General features: G+C 52.4%; 2 protein-coding genes across 8 annotated transcripts in view; one reads left to right on the top strand and one right to left on the bottom strand.

Moving 5' to 3' along the window:
* The window catches only part of C13H11orf49 (chromosome 13 C11orf49 homolog), a 217,909-nt gene extending 203,809 nt beyond the window's left edge, over window positions 1-14,100 (top strand). Inside the window, exons 5-9 of one of the 3 annotated variants that reach the window (XM_023215691.2) lie at window positions 4,879-4,964; window positions 6,689-6,884; window positions 7,480-7,589; window positions 10,826-10,889; window positions 13,808-14,100. In XM_023215691.2, coding sequence (XP_023071459.1) covers window positions 4,879-4,964; window positions 6,689-6,884; window positions 7,480-7,589; window positions 10,826-10,889; window positions 13,808-13,967 — 616 coding nt within the window. In that variant the 3' untranslated portion in view covers window positions 13,968-14,100. Of the gene's footprint in view, window positions 1-4,878; window positions 4,965-6,688; window positions 6,885-7,479; window positions 7,590-10,825; window positions 10,890-11,139; window positions 11,952-13,807 lie in introns of those variants that run through there. The other 2 variants (XM_023215690.2, XM_023215689.1) reach the window with 2 other exon arrangements.
* Window positions 14,016-26,619, bottom strand: ARFGAP2 (ADP ribosylation factor GTPase activating protein 2). 5 transcript variants are annotated; one of them, XM_023215682.2, is made up of 17 exons: window positions 26,424-26,619; window positions 26,158-26,276; window positions 25,490-25,562; window positions 24,821-24,952; window positions 24,654-24,737; window positions 23,710-23,791; window positions 23,376-23,432; window positions 22,658-22,699; window positions 22,253-22,305; window positions 21,647-21,783; window positions 21,409-21,540; window positions 17,853-18,035; window positions 17,639-17,773; window positions 16,483-16,609; window positions 16,229-16,322; window positions 15,990-16,108; window positions 14,016-15,215 (listed from the first exon to the last, which is right to left on the bottom strand). In XM_023215682.2, exons 1-17 carry the CDS (start codon window positions 26,493-26,495, stop codon window positions 15,195-15,197), a joined length of 1,662 nt encoding a protein of 553 aa, XP_023071450.1. In that variant the 5' UTR covers window positions 26,496-26,619; the 3' UTR covers window positions 14,016-15,194. The 5 variants fall into 5 exon arrangements, with proteins under 5 accessions (XP_023071450.1, XP_023071455.1, XP_023071452.1 ...); XM_023215684.2 differs by having other exon boundaries at window positions 14,028-15,215; window positions 17,853-17,981; XM_023215685.2 differs by having other exon boundaries at window positions 14,028-15,215; window positions 26,230-26,276; window positions 26,424-26,560.
* Between the last annotated feature and the right edge of the window lie 85 nt (window positions 26,620-26,704).

Raw genomic sequence — 26,704 nt, 5'->3', positions numbered from 1 at the left:
TGTCACCTGGCCAGAGGAAAAGGGGACCGTGGCTTCTCTCACTCATTTGTTCATGCATTTCTTCATTCAACAGACATTGACTGAGGGCCTGCTATGTGCCAGGCACCACACCAGAGTCAAGCCACAGGCAGGGAGACAGAGGTGTCACTTGGTAGATCTTATGTTCCCAGGACAAAGACAACAGTGTGAGCAGGCTGCTGAGAACTGCAGAAACCAGTAGCAGGGGGCCCTATTCTAGGCTGGGTTAGAAAAAGTGCTTTCCTCTTTCATCTTCCCCAAGAGATGCTGTGGAGGCTTCAGCCCGAAGAATATGGAGATATCTGGTAGGTGAGGAGGAGGCATGGAGGGCAGGGAGCATTATGGCTAGAGGGACAGACTTGTCTGGAGGGCATGAGTAAGGACAGCTTCAGGGAGGACGGAAAGACTAGTGTGGCCAGAATGCAGTGGGGGAGTCGAGGGAGGCAGGGGAAAGATGGAGCGGGCTCACAGGCCAGATCCAAATGGGGGACCATGTCCTAAGGGCAATGGGAAGACTGTGAAGGTTTTTTTGGTTTGTTTTTGTTGTTGTTGTTGTTGTTAACACAGAGTGTCGCTCTGTCATCCAGGCTGGAGTTCAGTGGTGCAATCTTGGCTCACTGACATGGCCACCTCCCAAGTTCAAGTGATTCTCCAGCCTCAGCCTCTCGAGTAGCTGGGATTACAGGCATGAGCCACTGTGCCCAGCCTCTGTGAAGGGTTTCCAACACAATGGTAAAATGGTCGCATTCACATTTTAGGAAAATCTTTCTGACCACAATATGGATACTCAATTAGAAGAAGGCTCACACCTGTAATCCCAACACTTTGGGAGGCCCAGGCGGGCGGATCATGAGGTCAAGAGATCAAGACCATCCTGGCCAACATGGTGAAACCCCATCTCTACTAAAACACAAAAATTCGCTGGACATGGTGACGCGTGCCTGTAGTCCCTGCTACTCGGGAGGCTGAGGCAGGAGGATCACTTGAACCCAGGAGGCGGAGGTTGCAGTGAGCCTAGATCGAGCCACTGCACTTCAGCTTGGCGACAGAGTGAGACTCTGTCTCAAAAAAAAAAAAAAAACAAGCAAGAGTAGTTGCAGGGAAACTGGATAGGAGGTCATGCCATCATCAAGAAAAGAGAGGTGGAGGCTGGGGGTAGGATGGTGACTGTGGATGTGGAAAGTAGATGGATTCAAGAGAAATTTCAGCAATAGCATTGATAGGACTTGGTGAATGGTTGATTGGCTTGGGGTGGGGTGGGGGGAGTTTCCAGGATGTCTAGGATGCCCCACGTTTCTGGTTGAGGAGAGTCATAGCCGGTGTTGCTGTTAACACAAGCTCAGATCCAGCTGGCTTTTTAAAAGGTAGCCAGTCTTACTGCTTGCAATAAAAAAAAACCCTCAGTCCTTTATACATGTGCTGCTGTGATCCAGCCACATGTCCCTCCGAAAGAAAGCCCTCACCTCTGTCTGCCCCCCCTTCACTTGCCCCCTACTTCCTCCTGCTTGGCATGTTTCAGCTCCCCAGTCTCTGAGCCTCACACTCTTCACCTGTAGAATGGAAATAACAATAAGATCCACCCATAGGACTGCTGTAGGATAAAATATAATTAACGTAGTCAAATGCCTTAATAGCCTGCCATGAGGTAGGGTACTCAGGAAAGGTACCTGCCTCTACGGGCAGATCACTTGAGGTCAGGAGTTCGAGACCAGCCTGGCCAACATGGTGAAACCCCGTCTCTACTAAAAATACAAAAATTAGCCAGGCATGGTGACAGGCACCTGTAATCCCAGCTGCTAGGGAGGCTGAGGCAGAAGAATCACCTGAACCTAGGAGGCGGAGGTTGCAGTGAGCCAATCTGCGCCACTGCACTCCAGCCTGGGCAACAGAGCAAGACTAAAAAAAAAAAAAAAAAAGGTATCTGCCTCTATTGTTACCCGTATTACAGAGCACCTGCAGGACTGCCCTGCTCCAACAGACACCCCTGCCCTTCCATGGTGTGCACCCCCACTTCTGCAACAGCCCATCTCCAAAGGGACTGCTGATGTTCGAGGTCAAGATGGCCCCTAGCAGAAAGCTGCAGACCACTTCTGAGGCTGGAAGGGTGTGCCCTGTTTACAGCTTCTAGTCCCATCTGTGGCTGAAAGAGGAAGATGCTCGTGGCACTCAGCATTAAGGCTTCCACGAGACTGTGAAGCCCTTTGGGAAGTATGAGCTCAAGCTTCTGCTCCGAGGCAGGCTCTGGAATGGGCCTATTGGTGAGAATTGCAAATGGAGGTAACTTCTGCAATTAGACGGTGGTGACAGTGACGCTACTTTGTGAATATACTAAAAAACTGAATTGTACACTTTTAAAGGGTGACTTTTATGGTGTTTCATTATATCGCAATGTAAATAAATAGTAAGTGGAAGTTGCTGCTATGGGAGCATTGTGTTCCAACTGATGATCAACAGAAGCCATGGAACATGGGGAAAGGCTTGGGCTCCTTGGTGGTTTCCTGCTTGGGGATATTCACAGCCCAGTGCTGTTCTGTTGTAATTCACTTTAGACTATGGGGCTCCAGCTGTCCTGAGAGCAGGGCAGGAAGGGAAAGTCAGTGACTTCTCATGTCCAGAGCCTTTGCCCTGCTGAGCCTGCCAAGGAAAAGCTTTGAGGTGCTGGTGGCTCTCGCTCCCTAAGTGCTCCTGGGAGAGCTCACTCTTCCTCTGCAGTCTGGGGTCTTTGCTAATGCCAGTCCTCTCTAACTGCCCGCTCTCTGCCGTCTCCCGGCTCCCCCAATCCAGTTGTCAAAACAGATTCTGCCATCTAGGTGGGGAAGGAGCGGTTTTGCTGCCTGGGTTTTCCTTGGGTTATGAGAGATAGGGTAACCACTTGGCCTTTGGCAGTGCACTTAGTCCCGTGAACTACTGATGGAGGGACCAGGGCACTCTCTTGTGGCCCTCAACGGCACTGCTTCTTCCCGCCCTCCAGTCTTGAATTTTTTCCAGCTGGAATTCTAGTGTTGAACTCTGGTGGTGGAGGCAGCTGTCGTTCTCCCCAGGAGATGCCTAACATATCAGTAACAAGAAAGAAAATAAATCAGCCACAGAAACTAGGAGGTAAAATGTTAGTGTTTTTGCTCTGTAGCTTTATTTTCAAAGAGGTAGTGTGGCCTCATGGAAGATGCGTGGCCTGCGGAGTCCAGCAAGCTCCCCAGCTGTGTGTGTGACTTTGGCAGGCTGACCTCTGAGCCTCAGACTCTTCACGTGTAGAATGGAAATAATAAGACCCGCCTGTAGGATTGTTGTGGGCTAAAATTTAACGAATGCAGTTAAATACCTCAATGGCCTGCCATGCGGTACGGAGGGTTTAAAAACAATTAAAAACTCAGGAAATGGTACTTGCTTCTCTTGTTATCCGTATTACAATAAAGACGAGGCAGGAACCGCTGTCTCTCTTTAGGGAGGTGGCAGCAAGGGGAGTGGCACCACAACGTCGCAGTCTCTGTGGAGCCCCCTCCCCAGCAGTGAGCAATCCTGGCTTTCTCTGGGGCTGATCCAGTTGCCAGTCTGGGGAACCTCTGACTCAGGGAAGTGGAAAGAGATTTAACAAAATACAAGAGAGAGCAAAAGAAAACAATTTTTTTTTTCTTGACAGGGTCTCTGTCTCCCGAGCTGGACTGCAGTGGTGCAATCTTGGCTCACTGCAACCTCCACCTCCCAGACATAAGCACTTCTCCTGCCTCAGCCTCCCAAGTAGCTGGGACTACAGGCATGTGCCACCACGCCCAGCTAATTTTTGTATTTTTAGTAGAAGTGGGGTTTCACCATGTTGGCCAGGCTGGTCTTGAACGCCTGACTTCAGATGATTCACCCACCCCAACCTCCCAAAGTGCTAGGATTACAGGCATGAGCCACTGCACCCGGCCAAAAACAATTTTTAAAAAAAGAAAGAAAGAAAGATAAAGCCAGAAGGGCCTGATCAGAAACAGACTGGGGGCCCGCCCCACCCCAGCGGATGGCTTGGCGCCTGCCTGGCATGTGATAGAGTCCAGCAAGCGCTCGTTTCCTTCTCTTCTTGTCCCGGCTCAGATGAGGCGCTGAGCAGAGGACGAACATAGCCTTGGTCTAATCCCTTTATGAGTCAGACGGTTTTCTTCCTGTGAGGTGGGTCCTCAGTGGGAGGGACCAGAGACAGGAAAACCGTGGGTGGGCAACCTGTGAACGTGGACAGCAAGGAGGAGCAGGGCGGCAGCACAAGATGAGTGTGGGTTTTGACCCTCACAAGTGCAGATTCCCCAATAGCTCTTTGCCCTCTCCCCTTGTCTGCCATCTGTGTCCCAGGGTGGAGGTGTCTGTCGCTATTCTGGCCCTTTGGTAGCTTATTAAATCTCAGTACCACTTGCCAAGACCCTTTAAACCCCTTGGCTGTTCTTTTCGCCTTTTCTGATCAGCTGTATTTATTCTGAACTAAATGGTCCTCACAGCAGAATGAAAGGATTTACTGCTTAAGTATATGAAAAGAAACCTTGGCTGCATTACAGTTGCACCCTCTCCTTGCCACCCCCTGCCCTTGCTCCATCCGCTAGCTGGTGCCACTGAGACTGAACCGGGAGCCCACTCTGGGTACAGTGTGGTCAGTTCAGTTTGATAGTTGAGTCCAGTTGATGCAGCGGTGAGGTGACTGGGAGGAGCTTGCTTTTGGGAGCCCTCTCCTAAACGTCCTGCTGCCCCAGGGGAGACGCCAGGAACAGCTCTCTCTCTCTCCCCCCCCCCCACCTCCCTCTCCCCTGCACTTTTCCCTTCCTCCCTCCCCCTCTCTCCCTCCCCTCCTTAAACCTCCCCCAGTTCTCTCTCTCAGATTCTCTCTTTCCCCTTCAGGATTGTGCTCATGGACGACGCCGTGGACTGCTTGATGTCTTTTTCAGATTTCCTCTTTGCCTTCCAGATCCAGTTTTACTACTCAGGTGAGTGTTCCCGGGCTCCATCTGGCTCCGCACAGGACCCTGCCTCCTTGTCCCGCCCTGCTGCCCTGCCCATCTGTGTGCCTGGCACACGTTTCTCTTCCCCACCTCCTTTGGGGGTGTGCTTCATTGCGGGTCACTAACAGGATGTCTAGCGTTCAGTGGCGGTCACAAGATTCAGTCTGCAGAGCTGACTTCCTCAGCCTCCTGAAGACACTGAAAACCACAGTGCTTTCAGTCAGCAACTCAACAAATCAGTTTAAGTGATAATGACAACAACAACATCCACAGCATTCACTGCTTACTGAAAACTTACTATGTCGCAGCACATGTTGACTTTAATCTTGACAACAGCCTTAAGAGAGGGTCCTTTCAGAGGGAAGCTCACAGAAGTAAGTAGCCAGTCATGCAGCTCATAAGCGGTGGAAACCAGACCTGGAGGCTGACTCCAGAGCCAGTGTTCCCAACCTCGCTGCTATTTTACTGCCTTCAAGGGTCTCTCCCTTGGCAACCGATTGTGTGTTTGCGTGCACATTCTCCTCCACCCCACAGCTTTAAAAAAACACACACCAGTCCTTTGTCACACTCCCACTCTGTTCCCCAGTTCACCCAGCTGCACCCTTAAGTCTCTCTGGAATCAGATGGAATAAATATAGACAAATAAATATAACTATACACCAGCTCACACACGGAGACATCAAATGGAGTGCTGGGTTTACAAATTTCTGACTGTGTTCATAAACAAATTTGCTTAAAGCAGGCTCTTCCAGTAAACAGAAGGCTGTCCTTAGATCCTAGAGGTGGCCTTCCTGCCGCTAGCCCTAGCCTCACTTGGGCGCCACATTCTGTTTACTTGATGGCAGCCCAAGGGCTGTGTAGGCAGGGGCTGGAACCTGGGGTCTTGCCACCTGCTCTTAGCAGCACCAGTCATTTCCCATTTCTCTGAAGCTCTTGGGCCCTAGAGAAGGAGCAGCCATGTCTGGGAGAACATTTTCCCCTCAATGCCTCCCCAGCCCTCTTCTCACAGCGCCCCCAGAGGGATGGGACAGCTACCACATTGGGCCAGGAGCATTACTGACACTGCCCAGCAGTGTGTGCTAGAGATGAGATGGGCCAATAAGTCAGCAGTTCTAACAATGGCTCAACTACGAAATTTGAAAACCATTTCAAATGACTGACTCAGCAGCAGCTTGCGGGCTTTCTCTGTTCCTCGCTGGTATTCCAACACACTTTCTTAAGGTAGAGAGGCAGGTGGCCACACAAGATGGGGCTTACCAGTGGGAGCATACTCATGTTCACTCCTCCAAAAAATATTTGTGGCCTTAATGTGTGCCAAGTACAGTGCTAGGCAGGACAGGCCAACCAGGCATGCCCCCTGCCTTTGTGCATTCCAGCAAGGAGACAGACAATTAATGACACAGAAAGCTCCTCACTGGCTAAGTGCCAGAAAAAAAGCCTAGGGTGCTATGAAAGTGTGCAATGGCAGGTCTCACCTAGTCCAGGAACAACTGAGGGATGGGACATTTGAGGGAAAACACAGATTAGTGTCATCTCTCATCAATGTGCTGTCAAACAAGGTTGAGAACTTCTGCTCTCAGGACACCATGCCCTGAGCACTGAGGCTGGTGTGGAACTGGGCTGACAGAGAAGGGAGGACATAGTGAAGCGACAAAACACGTCCTCCCTGCCTGAGCTGTCCACCCCCACCCCTGCCCCCACGGTTCCAGAATTCCTGGACAGCGTGGCTGCCATCTACGAGGATCTGCTGTCGGGCAAGAACCCCAACACGGTGATTGTGCCAACGTCATCCAGTGGGCAGCACCGCCAACGACCTGCCTTGGGCGAGGCCGGCATGCTGGAGGGCGTGGAGGCGTCGCTGTTCTACCAGTGTCTGGAAAACCTGTGTGACCGGCACAAGTACAGGTGAGGAATGGGCATGCAGCCCCCAGCCCCCCAGCCCCAGGGAGCTCAGACTGCCGGCTGTGGAACAGAGCTCTGCAGGATGTTCTGCCAGGCCCAGGGATTCTAGGGCCCTTACTGGTCATATTGTAACAGTGCCATTTGCCCCCAAACCAGTTGTTGACTGAAAGGCTCCCAAATGGCTCACTTCAAAAGGACTGCTTTCACTCGGGCAAGACCACTGTAGATGACCAATTTACTGGGTGACAGACTGGCCTTAACATTTTAGAGAGAAGGAAAGAGTACTCCTTGTATAAAACTTTTCTACACAGAGAGAGGGGTAAGCTGTCCTGTGTGGCACAAGTATCCTTAGGGGCTGAGCAACAGATTTGGTTTCCCTAGCCATTTCCCACCCCCGCTCCCCACTCCGGTGAAAGCACCAGTTAGTGAACATGCCAGCCCCTCCTGACCACAGTGAAGGCCTGGATCCCCCAGGGCCTTGGGGCTCCCAAGGCAGGTCCCTGGCTTGGCTGTGGGTGTCCTCGTGAACTTGAACGTATGGATACAGAGATGTCCCTGAGGCTGGCTAGGCTCTGAATGTGGCGTCTCTCCTTGTTAGCTGCCCACCCCCAGCACTTGTCAAAGAAGCCCTCAGCAACGTTCAGAGACTGACCTTCTATGGGTTCCTCATGGCCCTCTCAAAGCACCATGGGATCAACCAAGCCCTGGGTAAGTCAGAGCTAGCAGCCGTCAGCCTCTCCTGCCGCACAACACAGGGAGCAGCTGGCCTCTGTTGGCAACACGGCTCCATGGGGAAGGGGCATCACCATCTCTGCCTTGACTTCCCAGGGCCAGACTCAGTCCCAGGGAGCAGGAACATGCGTGACAAAACATGGCTCTTACACATTCCCATGGTAGAGGACAGCCTTCCCTGCCTGCCGCCCTGCCCCAACATGAAGCCGTCTCCCCACAGCAGAGGCGCGCCCAGCCCCTCCTCAGAGAATCCCCAGCTCTGCTTTGGGGAGCGGCCTGCAGGTTGGGCAGACACAAGACTATTTACTCAGTGGCGCTAGAGATTATATATCAAAGAGACCTGAATCCCATTTATAAACAGGGCAAAGGTGTGTCTGGGGAGACCTTTATTCCAAGCTGGAAAAAAAATCTGATTAATCTGAAAGGGAGAAAAACAAAAGTGGGGGAGCCTGCAGTGGTCCAGTTCTCCCTGCTTGCTGGTTTTTCACTGAGCCTTCTCTACCCACCCCACTGTTCCCCTCCCACAGCCACTGCTCTCCTAAGGGAACAGCCAGTAAGCCTCCATTCTACTAGAGTTTAAGGGGTTTTGTTGTTGTTTTTGAGACAGAGTCTCACTCTGTTGCCCAGGCCGGAGTGCTGTGGTGCAATCTCAGCTCACTGCAGCCTCGACCTCCCGGGCTCAAGTGATGCTCTCACCTCAGCCTTCCTAGTAGCTGGGACTACAGGCATGAGCCACCATCTTGGAAAATGTTTGTGTTTTTTGTACAGACTGGGTTTCGCCATGTTGCCCAGGCTGGTTTCAAATTTCTGGGCTCAAGGGATCCCCTCACTTTGCTCTCCCAAAGTGCTGGGGTTACAGTTGTGAGCCACCGCGCCCAGCAAGAGCTTCTTTTTTGTGTCTCAAGAGATCCTCCTGCTGTGCTTGCGATCCCAAGTGCCTGAGTCTCAAGGAAAAGACGCACAGCATCTCCCCTACTTCCTTTTGCTAGTTGAGGGAATGGGATTAAGGGAAGGAAAGTTAACATTCACTAAATACCAACCACAGCAGGCTAAGTACTGTGCTGCATGCTTTATATTTCTTATCTTACACAATATACAGTTAGCCGGAGATGCTCTGGGATACACAAGCACAAACCCTAGCAGGCTGAACTGCAGGCCTGGTTATTCTGAGTCAGTGCTTGGGGCTTGCACAGGTCTGGGGAGCCCTCAACTAACTGAAGTTGGTAGCTGAGGTTACCCCTGAACTAGGACTAGAAAGGAGGCAATTGACAGGTCGGGCGTGGTGCCTCACGCCTGTAATCCCAGCAATTTGGGAGGCTGAGGCAGGTGGATCACCTGAGGTCAGGAGTTTGAGACCAGTCTGACCAACAAGGAGAAACCCCGTCTCTACTAAAAATACAAAAATTAGCTGGGCATGGTGGCACACGCCTGTAATCCCAGCTACTCAGGAGGCTGAGGCAGGAGAATCGGTTGAGCCTGGAAGGCAGAGGTTGCAGTGAGCCGAGATCACACCATCGCATGCCACCCTGGGCGACAGAGCAAGACAGTCTCAAAAAAGAAAAAAAACAAAAAACAGGGAAAAATCAGGAATCAAGAGTAAGGGTGAGGCGGATGGGATCTGCCCTGGTATTTTTTCATACTCCTAGTTATGACCACCCTTCCTTCCCACCAACAGCAGGAACTAGGAAGGAGAAGGAAAAGCCAGTTAGCAACTGAGTCACAGCTTGGACTAACCTCATCCCCCTTTTTTAAGGGCCTTTAAAAAGGACACTGGCCGGGTGCGGTGGCTCATGCCTGTAATCCCAGCACTTTGGGAGGCCGAGGCGGGCGGATCACCTGAGGTCGGGAGTTCGAGACCAGCCTGGCCAACATGGGGAAACCCCGTCTCTACTGAAAATACAAAATTAGCCCGTTGTGGTGGCACATGCCTGTAATTCCTGCTACTGGGGAGGCTGAGGCAGAAGAATCACTTGAACCCAGGAGGGAGAGGTTGTGGTAAGCCAAGATTGCACCATTGCATTCCAGCCTGGGGAACAAGAGCGAAACTCCATCAAATAAATACATAAATAAATAACACTAATAGCCAGACGTGGTGGCTCCACCTGTAATCCCAGCATTTTGGGAGGCTAAGGCAAGAGAATCCTTGAGCCCAGTAGTTAACGACCAGTCTCGGCAATATAAGGAGAACCCTGTCTCTTAAAAAAAAAAAAAAAAAAAAAAAAAATTAGCTGGGTGTGGTGGCATGTACCATTGGTCTCAGCTACTCAGAAGGCTGAGGTGGGAAGATCTCTTCAGCATGGGAGGTCGAGGCTGCAGTGAGCCATGGTCACTACACTCCAGCCTGGGTGACAAAGCAAGACTGTCTCAAAAAAAAAAAAAAAAGTCACTGTCATTCAACCACTTTTACTGCACGCGAACGTTGGGTGGTTGGGTGGAATGGGAGACAGACAGAAGCAAGTGGTCTTCGGGCCTCACCTGCATCTCCAGTGTGTAAAATAGAAATCTGGAGACATACTGCTTGCCACGTCATGGAGGTCAGCCCTGTTCCCTTAGTCCCCGGGGCACCCCCCAAACGAGAGGGTTCTGTGAGATGTAGTTTGAAAAACACTAACTTAGGGCAAGAGGGGCCAGGAAGCATCATCTGAAAAAGATTTGGACAAATTGGCAATCTGCCTATGCCAGGTTAACTCTGGCCCTGACCCAGCCTTCTCCTCCTGCCCTAGGATCCTCTTTGGAGAAGCAGAGGCAGTTTTTGGTTTTTTTTTTTTTTTTTACCATCTGTCTCCAAAGTGGGGTCACCCTGATTTGGGGACACAAAATTAGGTAATGTCTGACCTTTGGGCTTAGCCTGGACCATATCCTTTTCAGCCCAGTTACCTGAGGCCTCAAGGAAGAACTCAACTCCCAGCACCAGGTCACAACCACCTAGTGTTGGAAGGGGATCACCACACTTGTCTGGGAATGTCTCCTTGGCTGTGGTGTCTGCCCCAGAGAGGGAAAGCAAGCAGTAGGATTCAATAAATGTATCAAGCGGCAGCCAGGACCTTCCTGCTCCGTCACTGTTGTTGGCCCCTCTAGCAGTCCTCAGATCTTCAGATCAGCCCTCCCAGGGTCAGCAGAACAGGGAGCTGTGAAGGTGAGGGGCATGAAGGAGTCTGTCGCCTGGCTGAAGGGCCCTCGTTTTAACTGCTGTGCCCCCAATGATCTCCTAGGAGCTTTGCCTGACAAGGGGGATCTGATGCACGACGCAGCAATGGACGAGGAGCTGGAACGGCTGTAAGTATCAAGTGGGAGGATGCTGCCCCCTTGTGGGGACCACACGAGTTGAACACGGCTGCGCCCCATCTGGGGCCAACAGCACTTGTCTGTAACATCCTGCATCTGCCAGGGAAGGGTCTGGGGGCCAGCAGAGGCCTGAGATGTCCCTCCGAGTCCTTTGGGGGCTGCAGCCCAGGGGTTTACCCTAGTGTAAGAGTGGGCACGGAGGCCCCGCTCTCTGGACAGCAGGCCTCTCGCTGCCCTCCAGGCTTCTTCCCTTCTTCAGGCTGGCCCAGGTCCCGGGCCTGGTCAACTCGGTCACAGCCAGTCCAGAAGCCAGTTGCCTGCCTTCCCGGACCCCTCCCCGGGTCGGCTCCCCCTGGAGACCTCTCCATCATTCCCGAAAAGTGGATGGAGAGAGCGATGGCTCCACTGAAGAGACAGACGAATCGGAGACTTGAGGAGTCCGAAGGGTCCTGCCCACAGCGCCCTATACCTGCTCCCACCCAGCCCTTGGCGTGCCCACCCAGCCTCCTCTCCAGCACCTTGCTGTGCTGCCCTCTGCTGCTGACAAGGCGAATAACAGCCCCAAGAGCAGCCAGAGGGGCGCTGATGATCAGCCCAGCCAGTGGCCCCGGAAGGGAATGGCCTGCTCTCCCTGGCCCTGTCAGCCTGCGAACTTCACTCAGGCCCCAAGCTGACAACCTGTGCTGAAGCCACTGTATCACTAGGAAGGGGACTTGGCCGTAGCCTGTTAGTCCTCCTAACCTCTTAAGAAGAGCGGTCTCTTCTGAGCCAATCTCTGCTGGTCCCCTGTTAAGGTTCATCTCCTCACAGCAACTCCATTAAGGGGGAGAACCCGAATAGCCACGCAGGGCCTTGCCCCATCAAGGGTGACACCTGCGACGCAAGTACCAGGAGGACATAACCGCTGTGGCCTTCTGTTGGAGAACAGCCAGTAGCCTTGGTAGGATGGAGAAGGGTGGGCCAGATGATTTCACTTGCAAAAACTGCTTCAAGTCTTGACCCCTTTGTGTCTAATAGCTAAACATGTGAAATAAAGTCCCTCGTGTCTGGTAAGCGGTGAGTCTAAAGCTCCTAGGCTGAGGGGAGAAGGGAGAGGGTGAGTTTGGCTTTTCAGTGCTTTTCTGGCAGGACTAGGAGGTAGGGCCAGTGGCCCACTCAGGCCTGGGGACCCGCCTCAGACAATGAGCAGAGGGGCCTAGCTTCGCACAAGAGCAGCCTTCCAGAGGAAAAGGTGCTCACAGCTGGAACAGCCTTCAGGAAACAGGTTCAGAGGGTTCAAGGCCAGGTTCCCATAACTTTAAAGACCATGGCCACAAAGGGTTAATACTACACAGCCTTCGACCCAGAGTTTCAGTCAACATTTGCCAAGCACCTGCTTGGGGTTAGGGCAGTGGGATGCAGCTGTGAAAGACATAGCCTGGGGCAGACACATCCCATCCAAGACTAGAGGCAGGTAAGGACGAGTGGTCTTCAACTTCTTTGGATTGAGGGCTGCGGGGGCAGGGTCCCCCGGAACGCAAAACCCACCCAGAGGCCCAAGCATAACAGGGCTGCCTCCTCTGAAGGCGGATGTCACCACTACTAGGCACACACATTTCCTTGGGCGCATCGCTACCCACAACAGATAATTACAGGAACTGCCTCCCAAACCCCTGCCAAGACTGGGCATTCCAGCCCAGAAGCAGCTCCAGGATGCGATGGCTCATTGCCTGTAATCCCAGCACTTTGGGAGGCCAAAGTTGGCCGACTGCTTGAGCCCACCAGGAGTTCAAGACCACCCTGGGAAACATAGTGGGACCCTATCTCTACAAAATAAACTTAGCCAGGCATGGTAGCTTGCACCTGCAATCCCAGCTACTTGGGAGACCGAGGTGGATCATTTGAGCTCAGGAGGTTGAGGCTGCAGTGAGCCATGATCGTGCCACTGCACTCCAGTGACAGAACGAGACCGTCTTTAAAAAAAAAAAAAAAAAAAAAAAAAAGCTCAGACCACGTGATGAGCTCTCTAGGCCCACAATGATCCACAGCCCATAACAGACATGGTTCTCAAATCTTGGTGTCCTCAGAATCACAGGGAAGCCTACTGACAATGCAAATTACCAAGCTCCAGAGAGTCTAACTCTACCAGCTTGGGATGGAGTCCGGAAACTTGAGATGATCCCAAAGCTGAATGAGTCCCGAACCTACACTCCGCAAATCCATGGCTTAGGGCCCCCTGGCTCCCTCGGCCCATCCTTTCTAATCATCCATTTCCCAGACCAGTGGTCTGTAACTACCGTGAGGACTCCTAAGGTGGCACAGAGATGTTTCAGAAGCCCCCAAGAGAAAGGGGTGGCCAAGCCAAGGGTTTACAAACACATCTTTTCTTCCCGAATTTAAAGGGTCTCATTAACATCTAAGAGAATGTGTGTGTATGTATATATACGTGTGTATATATATATATATATATATATTTTTTTTTTCTGCTTGAACTTTTTTTGAGACAAGAGTCTCACTCTGTCTCCCAGGCTGGAGTGCAGTGACACGACCTAGTCTCACTGCAACCTCTGCCTCCTGGGTTCAAGCGACTCTTGTGCTTCAGCCTCCTGAGTAGCCAGAATTACAGGCATGCACCACCACCCCCGGCTAATTTTTGTATTTTTAGTAGAAATGGGGTCTCACCATTTTGGCCAGGCTGGTTTCAAACTCCTGGCCTCAAATGATCTACCCGCCTCAGCCTCCCAAAGTGCTGGGATGACAGGCATGAGCCACCATGCCTGGCCTTAAATATTTCTTAAGCTCCACTGAAACCCATCCGCAGTCAAGCCTACTGCTGTGACAAGGGGCAGGACTGCTGAAGTTGCTCGCTCGCCCTCAGCCAGCAAGTTAAAGGGTCAACTAATGCCAGCTCTTTCCTCTGCGTGCCACAGGGTGGTGAGGTCGAAGCTGCACCGGACCTCATGGCAGCACAGAGCCAAGGAGCCAGGGGCCTTTGGCTTTCAGAGAAGAGAGAAGCAGGAGGCCCTGGAGAGAGTGTCCTCAGCTTCGGTACCAACGCCCTACCATTACCGGTGGGAGTCCCGAGAGTGAGGCCAGGGTCCGGCACTGGGCAGGGAGGCAGGATCCAGAGGACACTGCTTCACTCAGACCAACAGGGAGCAAGGCCCTGCGGGGGCTTTATTTTGACACCACTTTGTTTCAATACAAACAGTCCAGAAAGAAAGTCATGTCCCTCTGGGGGAGGGGCAAGGGGAACAGTGGTCTGTGTTGCTTGGGAGCCCAACCTACAACCCAAAGCTAGGGGCTGGGCTGAGACTGCCGGTGCGGCAGGGGAAGATGGCACCAAGAATGACACAGTGCTTGGCTCAGCTGCCAGAGGGTGAGGCCCACAGCTCTCACTGGCGGGTGCTATCCAGGCTCCCAAGCCCAGAATGATGCAGAGGAAGGAGCTCAGCCCCAGGAGCCTGCCTCTGCCCTTCACATCCTCTGCTTCCCTGGCCAGCATCAAGCTCACAGCCTCCAGAGTCGAATCACAGCAGAGAAGACCCTCCATGGTCACCAACCAGGGGATGAAGGGACAGAGAATGTTGCAGAGGGTCCTGCGGTCCACAGCAGATGGTACAGAGGGACCCTGAGACAATCTTCCAAGTGCTTACTGTAGAAAGGGGTGGTGAGACGGGAGAACCCGTGGCTCTCCAGTCTGATCCCAAATGAAACCTTTAGGTACCAGGTAGTTTCCTGTCCTTGGTAATGCCTAAAAGGGCCTTTCCCTCCTTCGCCCTCTCCTGGCACCCAGAAGAGGCCACTGGCGGCAGCAGCAGCAAGTCCACAGCCTCTTTCCCCAGGGGACGGGTCTACAGGGAACTCCTTCCAGGCCTCCCCATGGTTCCAGAGGATGGAGACCCAAGCCCTCGAACTAGAAGAACCCTAGAGCCAGCAAAAAAAAAGCCTTCTACCTTCCACTTTCCCTACTTGAGGAAAGGCTGGACCCAGAATAAGCCATCCTGGGGGAACCCCCTCTCCCAGTGTGGCAGGACAAGTGAGCAGCAGCTGTGGGGGCAGGACAGAAGGACAAGAGTCTAACACACGGAGGGTGGTGTGAGAGGGAAAAAAGGGCTCAGTCCACAGGCAGAGGAAAAAGGCTGGTACTGACCATTCCCTCACATGAGTGAGCGCCTCCAAGACCACTCCACACACACACCACACATACAAAGTAACAAATCCTCCCCAGCTTCCACAAGGCAAAGCATCCCCAGCCTGGGAACTGTGGAGTTCTTGTTGCAGTCACCACCGTAAGCCTGAGTCACAGAGCTTGGATCAGTAGGAACCATAGCGATCCTGGGGGTGAGGGAGGAGAAAAAAAACAAAGTCAGAGGCTCTAAGCTGCAGCAACTTCCCAGCAAACACACTGTCTGCCCCAGCACCCCATAGCAAGACTTGGGAGGCAGGGGCTGGACAGCCCAGGGAGGCAGGAGTCCGTGGTGAGAGCTGGGGCAGGGGCCACTCGGGCACCCAACAACGGGGAAGCCCTGCCTGGCCTCGCAGAAGCTGGGAAAAGAGACGACGGTGCAGGTGACAGGGCCGGGGAAGACCATGGCAGACACAGTGGCATCTCAGAGAGGCCCGGCCCTGGTATGGAGCTGAAAGGAAGGAAGCTGCCCTCCAAGAAAAGAAAACGCCTCTCTCTAGACTCTTGCTTTTTTGTGGGGTTTTTTTTTTTTTTTTTTTTTTTTTTTGAGACACAGTTTCACTCTTGTCACCCAGGCTGGAGTGCAGTGGCGTGATCTCGGCTCACTACAACCTCCAGGTTCAAGCGATTCTCCTGCCTCAGCCTCCCGAGTAGCTGGGATTACAGGTGTGCGCCACCATGCCCAGCTAATTTTCTATTTTTAGTAGAGACAGGGTTTTGCCATGTTGGTCAGGCTGCTCTCAAACTCCTGACCTCAAGTGATCCCATCTCAGCCTCCCAGTGCTAGGATTACAGGTGTGAGCAACCGCACCTGGCCAAAAATGCTCTTAAGGCTCAGAGGGGCTAGGCAGTAGCAGTGTCTCTGTGTGGTAGCAAAGCGCAAACCTCCCAGCACTCCTCATTAGGCCCCACTTCAGCCTCACCTGCAAGGAATTCATCACACCATTGGCCAGCACAGCCATTTTCCCGGCCACAGACTTGACGCCCTGCTTAAACTGGGCAATGTCCGCTGTAGGCAGCACGTTCCCCAGAGATACACTTCCTGTAAAAGCAAGGGCAGGGTGACCCACAGCCCAGCAGGGAGCCCTTCCCAGTCACAGCAGGGCCCTCCCGCCCTGCTCCCAGGCCTCGCTTGATGCCTGCCACCCCACCAGGGCCCTACCTGCTCCATGAGCTCCATCCATGTCCCCAAAGAGGTCTGAAGAGCTGATGGCATTGCTGCCTGAGAGCTGCTGCAGCCGAGACCTGGCCTCATACTGTGGTGAGGAAAAGGACAGGCCTGGGGATCTTGGGGCCGAAGACCCAAGGACTCACACAGGCCAGGCCCTCCTGGTGCTAAAGCCCAAAGCAGTGGCAGGGAGAAAGCTCATGCTTCTGCCTGCTGCCTCAGACCTCAGGGCAGACAGCCCCACTTACCTCCGCATCCATCTCCCGCCCAAAGAACATGTCAGATGAGATGGCTTTGGCTCCTGCGAATTTCTGACGTGCCTCACTAGACTCGAGGCCTGGGCTCCGGCTCTCCACTTCCCTCCGGTTTGTGGCTCTGAGGGGAAGATGTGAAATAGCTCAGACTGTTACCGTTACCATCAGGGGAGGCAGAGTACAGAGACCAAAGAGCACCAATGGCCTTTTGGTGATGGGTTACCAGGTCCCATTCTGTGGCTCTGTGACTCTGGGCCCCTCTCCCCTGGTAAGGAGTCACCCTTCTCCACACTGAGGCCAAGGCCCAGAGAGCTTAGTAACCTGCACTAGGCAGCGTGGACATACGGTCTGCAGTGGCCTAGGCTCCTGCCCAAAAGCACACAGCTTTGTCAGCATTCAGGAGGCCACACAACTGCTGCTACCCTAATCCTAATGACAACTTGCCTAGTACTACAATGAGCATATGTGTCAGTCTGCCTGGCTTTATACCTACTCTTGTTATAACCATGAATAGCAAACTGCCCCCTTTACTCTCAAAAGCATCCTGGTATGGAAAGGGAGATGGTTGCTCTCATCTTGCGATGAGTATGTGGACACTGGGCCAGGTATTTCCGGAGACCCTGTGAAGTAGTTACGTTCCCATTTTATAAGGGGATAACTCACAGATATTATGTCAACTAAACAGATCCCAGATTAAGATGGAGTAGGGTTTTTAAAATAAGGGGGCTGGAGACATAAAACCCTTGAAAGGAGGTCAGGACTGAAGCATAAAATCAGGTCCCTCCTGCCAGAGAAATGGACCCCAAGCAAAAGAAGCTGCCAGGCCCTCTGTGATGACAAAGCACAACTGAAACCGAAGCCTGACTGCTGCACTGTCTAATGAGGCAGTGCCAGCCACTGGTGGCTATTTACATTTATCAAAAATTAAACTACATTACAAATTCAGTTGCTCAGTTGCACCAACCACATTTTAAGGGCTCATAGCCACACAGTAGTGGCTACCATATTAAACAACACACAGAACATGTCCATCATCACAGAAAGTTCTTCTAGACAGTGCTGCCTTAGACTTCTCTACCTTCAACTTGTTAAAACAAAAAAAAGAAAGAAAGAAAAAGAAGAAGAAAAAAGACAGAACAGCCCACTCTACCTTTCTGAAATAGGCCGGATGCTTGAGATGGTCACTTCTGGCTCCTTCTCCTCTACCCTGTCCATACCCCAGGCAGCATCTGTATCCCAGCGGGAACCAAAGCTTTCCCCTAAGGAAAAGGGGTTGTCCTTGTACCTAGGGAGAGAGTGGAGTGGCTCAGAGAAGCCTGATGAGGAACACAGCAGTCAGGTTTACAGCTAGAAAACAGCCTTACTTTGGGGGTCCAGAGGCGAAAGTACCAACATCGTCAAACAAGTCCAGCTGCGAGCGAGAAGATTTTGCACTCACTGGGGTTTCCTGCTCGATCACCTGCATCTCAGACAGCACGGAGTGGGAGACAGAGCTGCGCAGCAAAGCAGAGCCAGGCCATGAGACCAGTGGATACACATTAGCATCACTGCACAAAAGACAATAACCAGCGGCTGGGTTCTCCTTCATGGAGCATCACCCAGAACCTTCTGTCCTTACCCAAGCACAGGGCTAGGCCAGACCCCAAAAGAAGGCTAGCTGTGTGTGGTGACCTGTGAAGGAAACCTCAGAATTCTTGACACATCAGCTTTGTTTATTCAACGTAAGAGTTCCCTGGCCAGTGACCGTCTGCCTATTATAATTTTATTTTATTCATTTATTTATTTGAGACAGATTCCCACTCTGTCACCCAGGCTGGAGTCCAGGTGGTGCAATCTCGGCTCACTGCAACCACCGCCTCCTGGGTTCAAGCGATTCTCATGCCTCAGCCTCCTGAGTACCTGGGACTATGGTGCACGTCACCACGCCCAGCTAATTTTTTGTGTTTTTTCAGTAGAGACAGGGTTTCGCCACATTGCCCAGGCTGGTCTCAAACTCCTGAGTTCAGACAATCCACCCACCTTGGCCTCCCAAAGTGCTGGGATTAGAGGCGTGAGCCACCGCGCCCGGCTCCTGTTGTAATCTTTTATTTATTTACTTATTTATTTTGAAACGGAGTCTCACTTTGTCGCCCAGGCTGAAGTGCAGTGGCGCGATCTCAGCTTACTGCAAGCTCTGCCTCCCGGGTTCCTGCCATTCTCCTGCCTCAGCCTCCCAAGTAGCTGGGACTACAGGCGCCCGCCACCATGCCCAGCTAATTTTTTGGGTATTTTTAGTAGAGATAGGGGGTTTCACCGTGTTAGCCAGGATGGTCTCAATCTCCTGACCTTGTGATCCGCCCACCTCAGCCTCCCAAAGTGTTGGGATTACAGGCGTGAGCCACCGCGCCCGGCCTCCTGTTGTAATGTTAATAATGTGCACCAGATGCCAGTGGTCTCTGTCCTGGACAACTCCCTGCCTTGTGTACTATGAACCCCATCCTTCGCTGATGGGGTTCACACGGCAAAGGAATGGATGAAAGAATGCCCCAGAACCAGGGAAAGGAGCATTACTGCATCAAAGGATGAGTTCTTCATCATCCTACTCTTTATTAAAAAAAAAAAAAAGCCAAGTGGGTGGCTCACGCCTGTAATCCCAACACTTTGGGAGGCTGAGGTGGGCAGATCACCAGGTCAGGAGATCAAGACCATCCTCGCTAACAAAGTGAAACCTGTCTCTACTAAAAATACAAAAAAATTGGCCGGGCATGGTGGTGGGCACCTGTAGTCCCACCTACTTGGGAGGAGAATGGCGTGAACCTGGGAGGCAGAGCTTGCAGTGAGCCCAGATGGCGTCACTGCACTCCAGCCTGGGTGACAGAGCAAGACTATGTCTCAAAAAAAAAAAAGCACCTCAAAGCACAAAGACTGGCCTTATGCACTAAGACCTAGAATTGCTGTCTGGTTCTCAAAAAAAAAAAAGGGTGTAGGGTTGGCAGGCAATACAGTACAATGAGATGCCTCTCATTCCTGTCAGGCTCCACAGGGACACTTTAAGGATTAATTTGATTTAAATCAATTCATTTAAAAATATCCATAGCTTTTAGCTATAGAACCCCAAGCAGTGATAGAACCCCAAGGAGTGATTATTTTGCAATAGGGCTGAGTTGGGCCAGGCGTGGTGGCTCACACCTGTAATCCCAACACTTTGGGAGGCCAAGGCAGCCAGATCACCTGAGGTTGGGAGTTCCAGACAAGCCTGACCAACATGGAGAAACCTACTAAATCTACTAAAAATGCAAAATTAGCTGGGTGTGGTGGCACACGCCTGTAATCCCAGCACTTGGGAGGCTGAGGTAAGAGAATCGCTAGAACCCAGGGGGTGGAGGCTGTGGTGAGCCGAGATCACACCATTACACTCCAGCCTGGGCAACAAGATTGAAACTCTGTCTCAAATAAATAAATAGGATGAGTTGGGTTTAAGTAAACAATTGTTACACTGCTGAAAAATTGTTCATATCCCTTAACCCCTCAGTCATCCCTTAACCCAGTCAGTCATCCCTTAACCCAGTCAGTCATCCTTTAACCCCTCAGTCATCCCTTAACCCAGTCATCTGTTAATCCAGTCATCCCTATGTGACTGAAACAGGGAAAGGAAGGAGTCTCAATGTCCTTTCAAGTTAAAATTTTATCCTCTGGCCGGATGTGGCTCACATCTGTAATCCAAGCACTGGGTGCCGTGGCTCACGCCTATAATCCCAATACTGTGGGAGGCCGAGGCAGGCAGATCATTTGAAGCTAGTAGTTTTAGACCAGCCTGGCCAACATGGTGAAATCCCGTCTCTACTAAAATACAAAAATAAGCTGGGTAATCACAGCTTCTCAGGAGGCTGAGGCAGGAGAATCGCTTGAATCTGGGAGGTAGAGGCTGCAGTGGGCTGAGATCACACCACTGAACTCCAGCCTGAGTGACAGAGCGAGACTCCATCTTTAAAAAAAAAAAAAAAAAAAGCCAGGAACGGTGGTGCACGCCTGTAATCCCAGCTGCTTGGAAGGCTGAGACAGGAGAATCACTTGAACCTAGGAGGTAGATTGCAGTGAGCCAAGTTCGTGCCACTGCACTCCAGTCTGGGTGAAAGATTAAGACTTTGTCTCAAAAAATAAAAATAAAAAACCATAGCAGCCAGACATGGTGGCTCACACCTGTAATCCCAGCACTTTGGGAAGCCAAGGCAGGTAGATCACTTAAACCCAGGAATTCGAGACCAGCCTGGGCAACATGGCAAAACCCCGTCTCTACAAAAAATACAAAAATTAGCTGGGCATGGTGGCTCCCGGCTGTGGACCCAGCTATTCAGGAGGCTGAAGTGGAAGGACCACCCGAGCCCAGGAGGCAGAGGTTGCAGTGAGCCGAGATCACACCATTACACTCCAGCCTGGGCAAGAGAGCAAGAATTTGTCTCAAAAGAAAAAGAAAGAAAGAAAACCACAGCAAACCCAGTGGTTCTGAAACAGGATTTTCTGCCTAAACTGAGGGCATCTGAAATGTGGGTGGATACTTTAGGGTATTACAGGGAACACAAATGGCATCTCTAGACAGGGATTAAGGAATTAAGGATGATACTAAATGCACCTCAATTCTCAGGGAGGTCTGGAAAAATAAACTGTCCCATGACTCAAAGTGCCATCAAGAAAAACCACCCTGGTCTCTTGAAAATACTGAAATAACACCTGATCCTGTGTTTCATTCATACACCTATTCACTCATTCAACTCAGTGAGCACATACCTACTATGCCAAGCACTGTATTAGGGACAATAAGCCAAGCGACCTATTCAGACTTGGAGAAACAATAAGCCTAGAATCCCAAACTGCCGGGAAGGCCCCGCAATGGTTCCCAGGAAACAACGGCATCTCCCTGCCACACCGGGAGCTGAGCCTCACCTTCGGGATACCAAGCCCATGCCCAACCTCTCTGCCTGCTCTCGCTTCTTCCCTTCCAGATTCTGTAGCTTCTTCTCCTCTTTCTTACGATCAATCTGGAGCTCCTGGTAGGCCAGACGCATGGAGGCGACCCTTAGAGGGAACAAAGGTGTCAGTGGCCACCACCCATCCGGACCTGTCCAACCTACCCACCCACCAAGCCCCACACGAGCCTGAGGCCCCAGCAGCAAACACTCACATGGACTCCTCCGCCTGCTTCTTGGCATCGGCCACCTGCTGCTCACGGAGCTTCTCTGCTACCTGGGCCTGCCGCTCAATCTCACTGAAGCTCTGGCTGCTCACCTTCTGGGCCCCGAGGCCTTTCTTGGCACCCAGCTGGGAAGAGAATTATGTCAGGGGCCTTCCCAATCACACTCTCCTCAGACCCCTCCCAGGCTCGGGCACTGTAGTCACGCCCACAAGGAAAAGGCCCTTCTTAAAATTTAGGGTAAAAAATAGGAGCCCAACCAGCATGGCCAAGAGAACAGTGCTCCGCTGGAACTGGGCATGGGCAGCTCGCACAGCCCAGACCTGAGGATGCCAGTTAACGCTGACAGGGCCGAGTATGTGCCAAGCACTCCGCCAAGCACTAGATGCGCTCCATCTCACAGACCCCTCCCAGGAGCCCTTCAAGATAGGCTTTAAATCCCTTTAAATCTTTAAATCCCTTTCACAGGCGAGGTTCGGAGAAGCACAGTACCTTTGCCAAAGTCATACAGCTGGTAAGTGGTAAGGTCAAGAGGTGAACCCAGGTAGCCTGCACCCAGCTCCTAACCTTTCTAACATACCACCTCTCCCCACCTACCCCTTTCTTAGCTGCTGCTGGCTTCTTCTTGCCAATGATGGAGCTTTTCAGTTCTGCATGAGAAAGGGGGTAGGCATGAGCTAAGACAAAGGCAGCTCAGAGGCAGCAGCACGCCATGCAGCTTCATGGCAATAGCTCCTAAGAACAGCTTCAGGCAGGGGAAGGCAAAGCTGTCAGCACCAGCTCCAACCAGTGGTGTCCAAGCCAAAGACAGATGTGGCTGGGGTACTTACTGGCGCCCAGCAGAGTGAGACAGGAACCTATACCTGAAGCACCAGAGACACTCAAAGTCCCTGAACCAAAACAAACACTGCGAGGCAGGGAGCAGATGGTGAGCACCAGGCTCAGCTCCTAAAGCAGGAAGCTGCGGGCAAGGCCTGGGCTCCCCAAGCAGCTGTCAGTTACCTCTGGCAGGAAGGGCCCCTTTAGCTGACAGATACATGGACTCTGGAGGAGAAACAGACTTGTGGCTAACAAGAGGCCCACCCCAGAGCCTCCACAGAGCTCTCAAGCCCAGCAGTCTCTATGAAGCGCTGCTTCAGACCAAGCTATGCCAGCCTTCTCATGGATCAGTCTGACAGTCACTCTACTGGGTTCCAGTCCCAACCCCCAAGAGTCAACAGAACAAACCCAGGTCAGCAAATGGACTGTTCACCCTGAACCAAGTCTGAAGGACACTAAGGAAAAAGTAGAAAAGAGTTAAAGGACAGGCTGGTAGACTGGCTGAGAAAGAACAACGTCATCTCCAGCTATCGGCAGCTCCGAGCTGTCCCTCCACCCCAGGAAATGCACCAGACAATCCAGTCCTGCCTCAGAGCCCAGGAACAGGTGTCCAGTCTCATGCTGGCCTCCCCAACACTTTGGCTAGACCCAGCCCCACACTCAGAGGCAGACCCCAGGCCTTATACACCAGCCCATCCAGATTCATCAATTCAAAGGGCTTGGCTCTAAAATCAGTGTTGCAGCCACCATTTCAACCACAGTCCCCACTCCAGAGAGGTCAGACAGATGGTCAGTCTCCTGTGGCCTCTGTCCACATGGCCAGGCAGCAGGCACTCTGAAAAGAACATTTGAGGTCCACCCTCTCCCAAGCCACCCCACGCCCGCCCGCTGGCATACTGACCCAGTGAGGCTTTGGGCGAGGTGCCAAGCAGGTCTGTGTTGGGGCCGTGCTCCGGCTCTGTGGATGCAACGGTAAGAGTCAGAGATGAGGCTCCTAGCTTCCTGCAACCTCCCCTTGAGAGAAGTGATGGGACGTGAGTCAGTGGCTTTCCTCAGCTTGCCACCGAAAGATAAAAGGAGTATCTACCACTTCCTCTAAGGATTAAAATGAATCCCAGCCCACGCAAAGATACAGGAGGACCCCTGCTCCTATTGTCATGGCCGGATATCCCCTTCCAAACCCTGAGTCCTCTCCTAGGACCAGGGCACCTGGTTGGAATCTGGGCTGAACTCACGTGCCAGGCCACTGCTCTCTGCAGACGGGGCTGGCTGCTGGGTCCCTGAAGGCTCAGTGGCTGGCGCATCCCAGGCAGGAGGCTGAAAAGGAGGCCAGATAACAGAAGCCTCGGTGAGCCGCTCCTGCTGGCAAGGAGCACCAAGACCTACAAGCACCTTGTGGGCAAGAGATCGTACTTCAAGCCCATGAGGAAAGGGAGTGGAGGGGAGCAAACACAATCACAGTTGCTACTCACTGTGGAAGAAAGCAGGAAAACAAGCAGCCCCCACCCCAACCCCTTCACTATTTACTTAAAGCAAGAGTCCATTCTCCTAAGTTAAAGACAGTTACCTAATACGACCTAGGCAGGCACAGATCTAAAGGTGCCTCATATACAAATACATTTAATTATCACTACAACCCCTATGAAGGAACTATATCTCCATTTTAGAAACTGGGGTTTTGACAGGTCGAGTGACCTGGCCACCATCACAGAAATGCTGAGTAGAGAACAGGAATTGAGGCCAAGAGTCTAACTTCAACACCCAGGGTCAGTAAAGAGGAAACCATCCTCAAAGGGGCGGGGCGGGGAGGACGGAATCCTTTCACTGTCCCCAAGCACAGTGCCTTTCTTATAAGGGAAGAAGCCAGGAAAACTTGTTTGGGGCCCTAGACACCTCTTGAACCTTCAAGAAGCTGTTCCTCTTCCCCACCAGCCCAGTTTATAGGAGTCTACTTCTAAGGAGGGCTACACTGCACCCCCATTTATGGAGGAGGAAACACCCAGGCCTACCCAGCAGGAACAGCAGACTCCATACATTCCAACTCAGTGGACTTCAGACATGGTGTCCGAGACATCACATCAAAGCAAATGGAATCTATAGCCATGATCACAGAAGGCCTTGGCCTTGGTAAACTGCTTGTCAAGAACAATTGGGAAAAACGTTCCTTGTGGGCACTCACTTGAGTGTGTTCTGTGAAGAAGTCAGAGTCCTTCTTCTCCGGGGAGTGATTAGGAACGGCACTACTTATATTGTCTATCCAAAGCTAGAAAGGAGAAGGCACCCCTGAAACACAGGGCTCTGAATACTCCTAATCCTCCCACCCCAGCCCCAAGAACAGGCACTTACATCAGTGCCGTGCCTAGCCAGGGCCGCACTCCCCAGCTGCCGGATCTTCTCCCGGTACATCTGGGCAGCTCGGCTATTGTATTTGGTGTTGGCATCATTGGCTGTGCATCCATGTTGGCGGAAAAAAGCCGTCTGGAAAGCAAAGAAGAGAGCAGCGCGAGCTACAGGTGATTCTCAAGAAGGAAATGTGTTGGCTGTAGGAAGCATCCCCTTATGACAGCCGAGTTATTATCTATACAGGATGATACATGCTACTGACACTGGTTTTTCAGAGATACAGTTCCTCGAAATTCCTGCAAAAAAACACCTTGCAGCCTGCCATTCTCCGATATGACTGAAGCACAGGCCTCACTGAACCCTGCCTGAGGACAACATGCCATTCCCAGCCTCCCCATCCTTCATCCAGGGCAGGCCCACAAGACTCAATGACTGTGAAGGCTCCAACTCCTGAGGCTTTTCCCCAAGAACACCTGCCCAGTTTAATTGGAATTTGAAACCCATTTAAGAGAAGCTGTGACCAGTTTCGAAGTTTTTAGAAAATGGCTTATGGTGGTGTTATAGAACAGAGAATCCGCTGAACAGGGAAACCGAGAGGGCCTCTTAGGGAGTCGTGCAAAGTTAGTACCCACGCAGAAGAATGGAAGGTGGGGAAAGTAGAAGGAGCTTTACCGCATTGGCATTCCCGCCGACCTGCATACACCTCAGCTGGAACCAGTTCCAGTTGGAATCCAACTCTGTGGACCTGTGTACAAGGGCTGCGTCTCACCCACCAGCAGATACCAGCAGAAGGGTTTCCCTGGCAGCCCGATACCTGTCACTTGGTCTCAGGCTGCTGTAGGCACCCAGGAAACATTAATTAGCCATCACCCCATTTCCTCCACACTACCCTGTCCATGAAAACTTTGCTCTTCATTCATCTACTCCAAAGAGTACTAATTATGTCTCCAGATCCGAAAGGAGGTCACGTTCTCAGGCACGCACCCCTGGATTTGGTTTTCCCCTAATGGATGGTCACAGTTTCACTAGAGACATATTAGGCCAACAACATATCAGCAACAAGGTCAATGCCTCCCTTTCCTCCCAACTAACGCTCAGAGTCTCAAGTCTGACCGTCAAAAAACAGCGAGTTTTGGCCCAGAGGCGGAGACGTCCGGACCGCCTATGTGCCAAGGAGCCCACACAGGTGGTTCCCTCCGGCAGGAGGCTACCAGACCCTCTCCGCCCGGAGGCTTCCCACTGAATTCAGAGCGGTCCAAGTCGAGGCAGCCACTCTCCCTTGTTGCCCACACAGCCCTGGCCGGCCCAGTGGAAACACGGCAACCGCGCGGAAACCCAACCTGATGAAGCTCAGATGGACGCCCAGGGAGCGGTGCACCCCGGAACAGTCAATGCACAAGAAAACACCATACGTGATGCTGGCCCAGCTCGGATTCTTGGCGCCGCAGTCGAAACAGGCCTGGGTGGAGGAAGTGATGAGCGAATGGTCAGGGGCCCCGAATAAAGGCCAGGCGCAGACATCCCAGAAAAACAGCCCACCTCCGCCCTTCTCCCTCCCTCAGGCCCCAGCGGGACGAGAGACTCCGCGCTCCCCGTGCTCACGCACCTTGTTGGTTGGAACTGCGCGAAGCCTCTTAAAAAGAGTCTGGATTTCGGTCTTGTTGGACTCCGCCGCCATTTTCTCTCCTTCCCAGACACAACCGCGACCGACGGGTCCCGCCGCGGGCCAATCCACGGCGGGGAGGGCGGGCTCACCAGGTCGGCCTCAGCGGTGCCCGGGCCAGCCGAGGGGTGGGGTGTTTGGGGCCCGATCTGGACCAATGGGCAGCCGGCAGGACGGGGGCGGTGACGTCAGCGACGGCCGCAAGAATCGACGCCGCGCCGGGC

This window comes from Piliocolobus tephrosceles, chromosome 13 (genome assembly GCF_002776525.5).
Source record: "Piliocolobus tephrosceles isolate RC106 chromosome 13, ASM277652v3, whole genome shotgun sequence".
In the NCBI taxonomy this organism is placed as follows: Eukaryota; Metazoa; Chordata; class Mammalia; order Primates; family Cercopithecidae; genus Piliocolobus; species Piliocolobus tephrosceles.
This window is presented reverse-complemented; position numbering and strand designations above follow the sequence as displayed.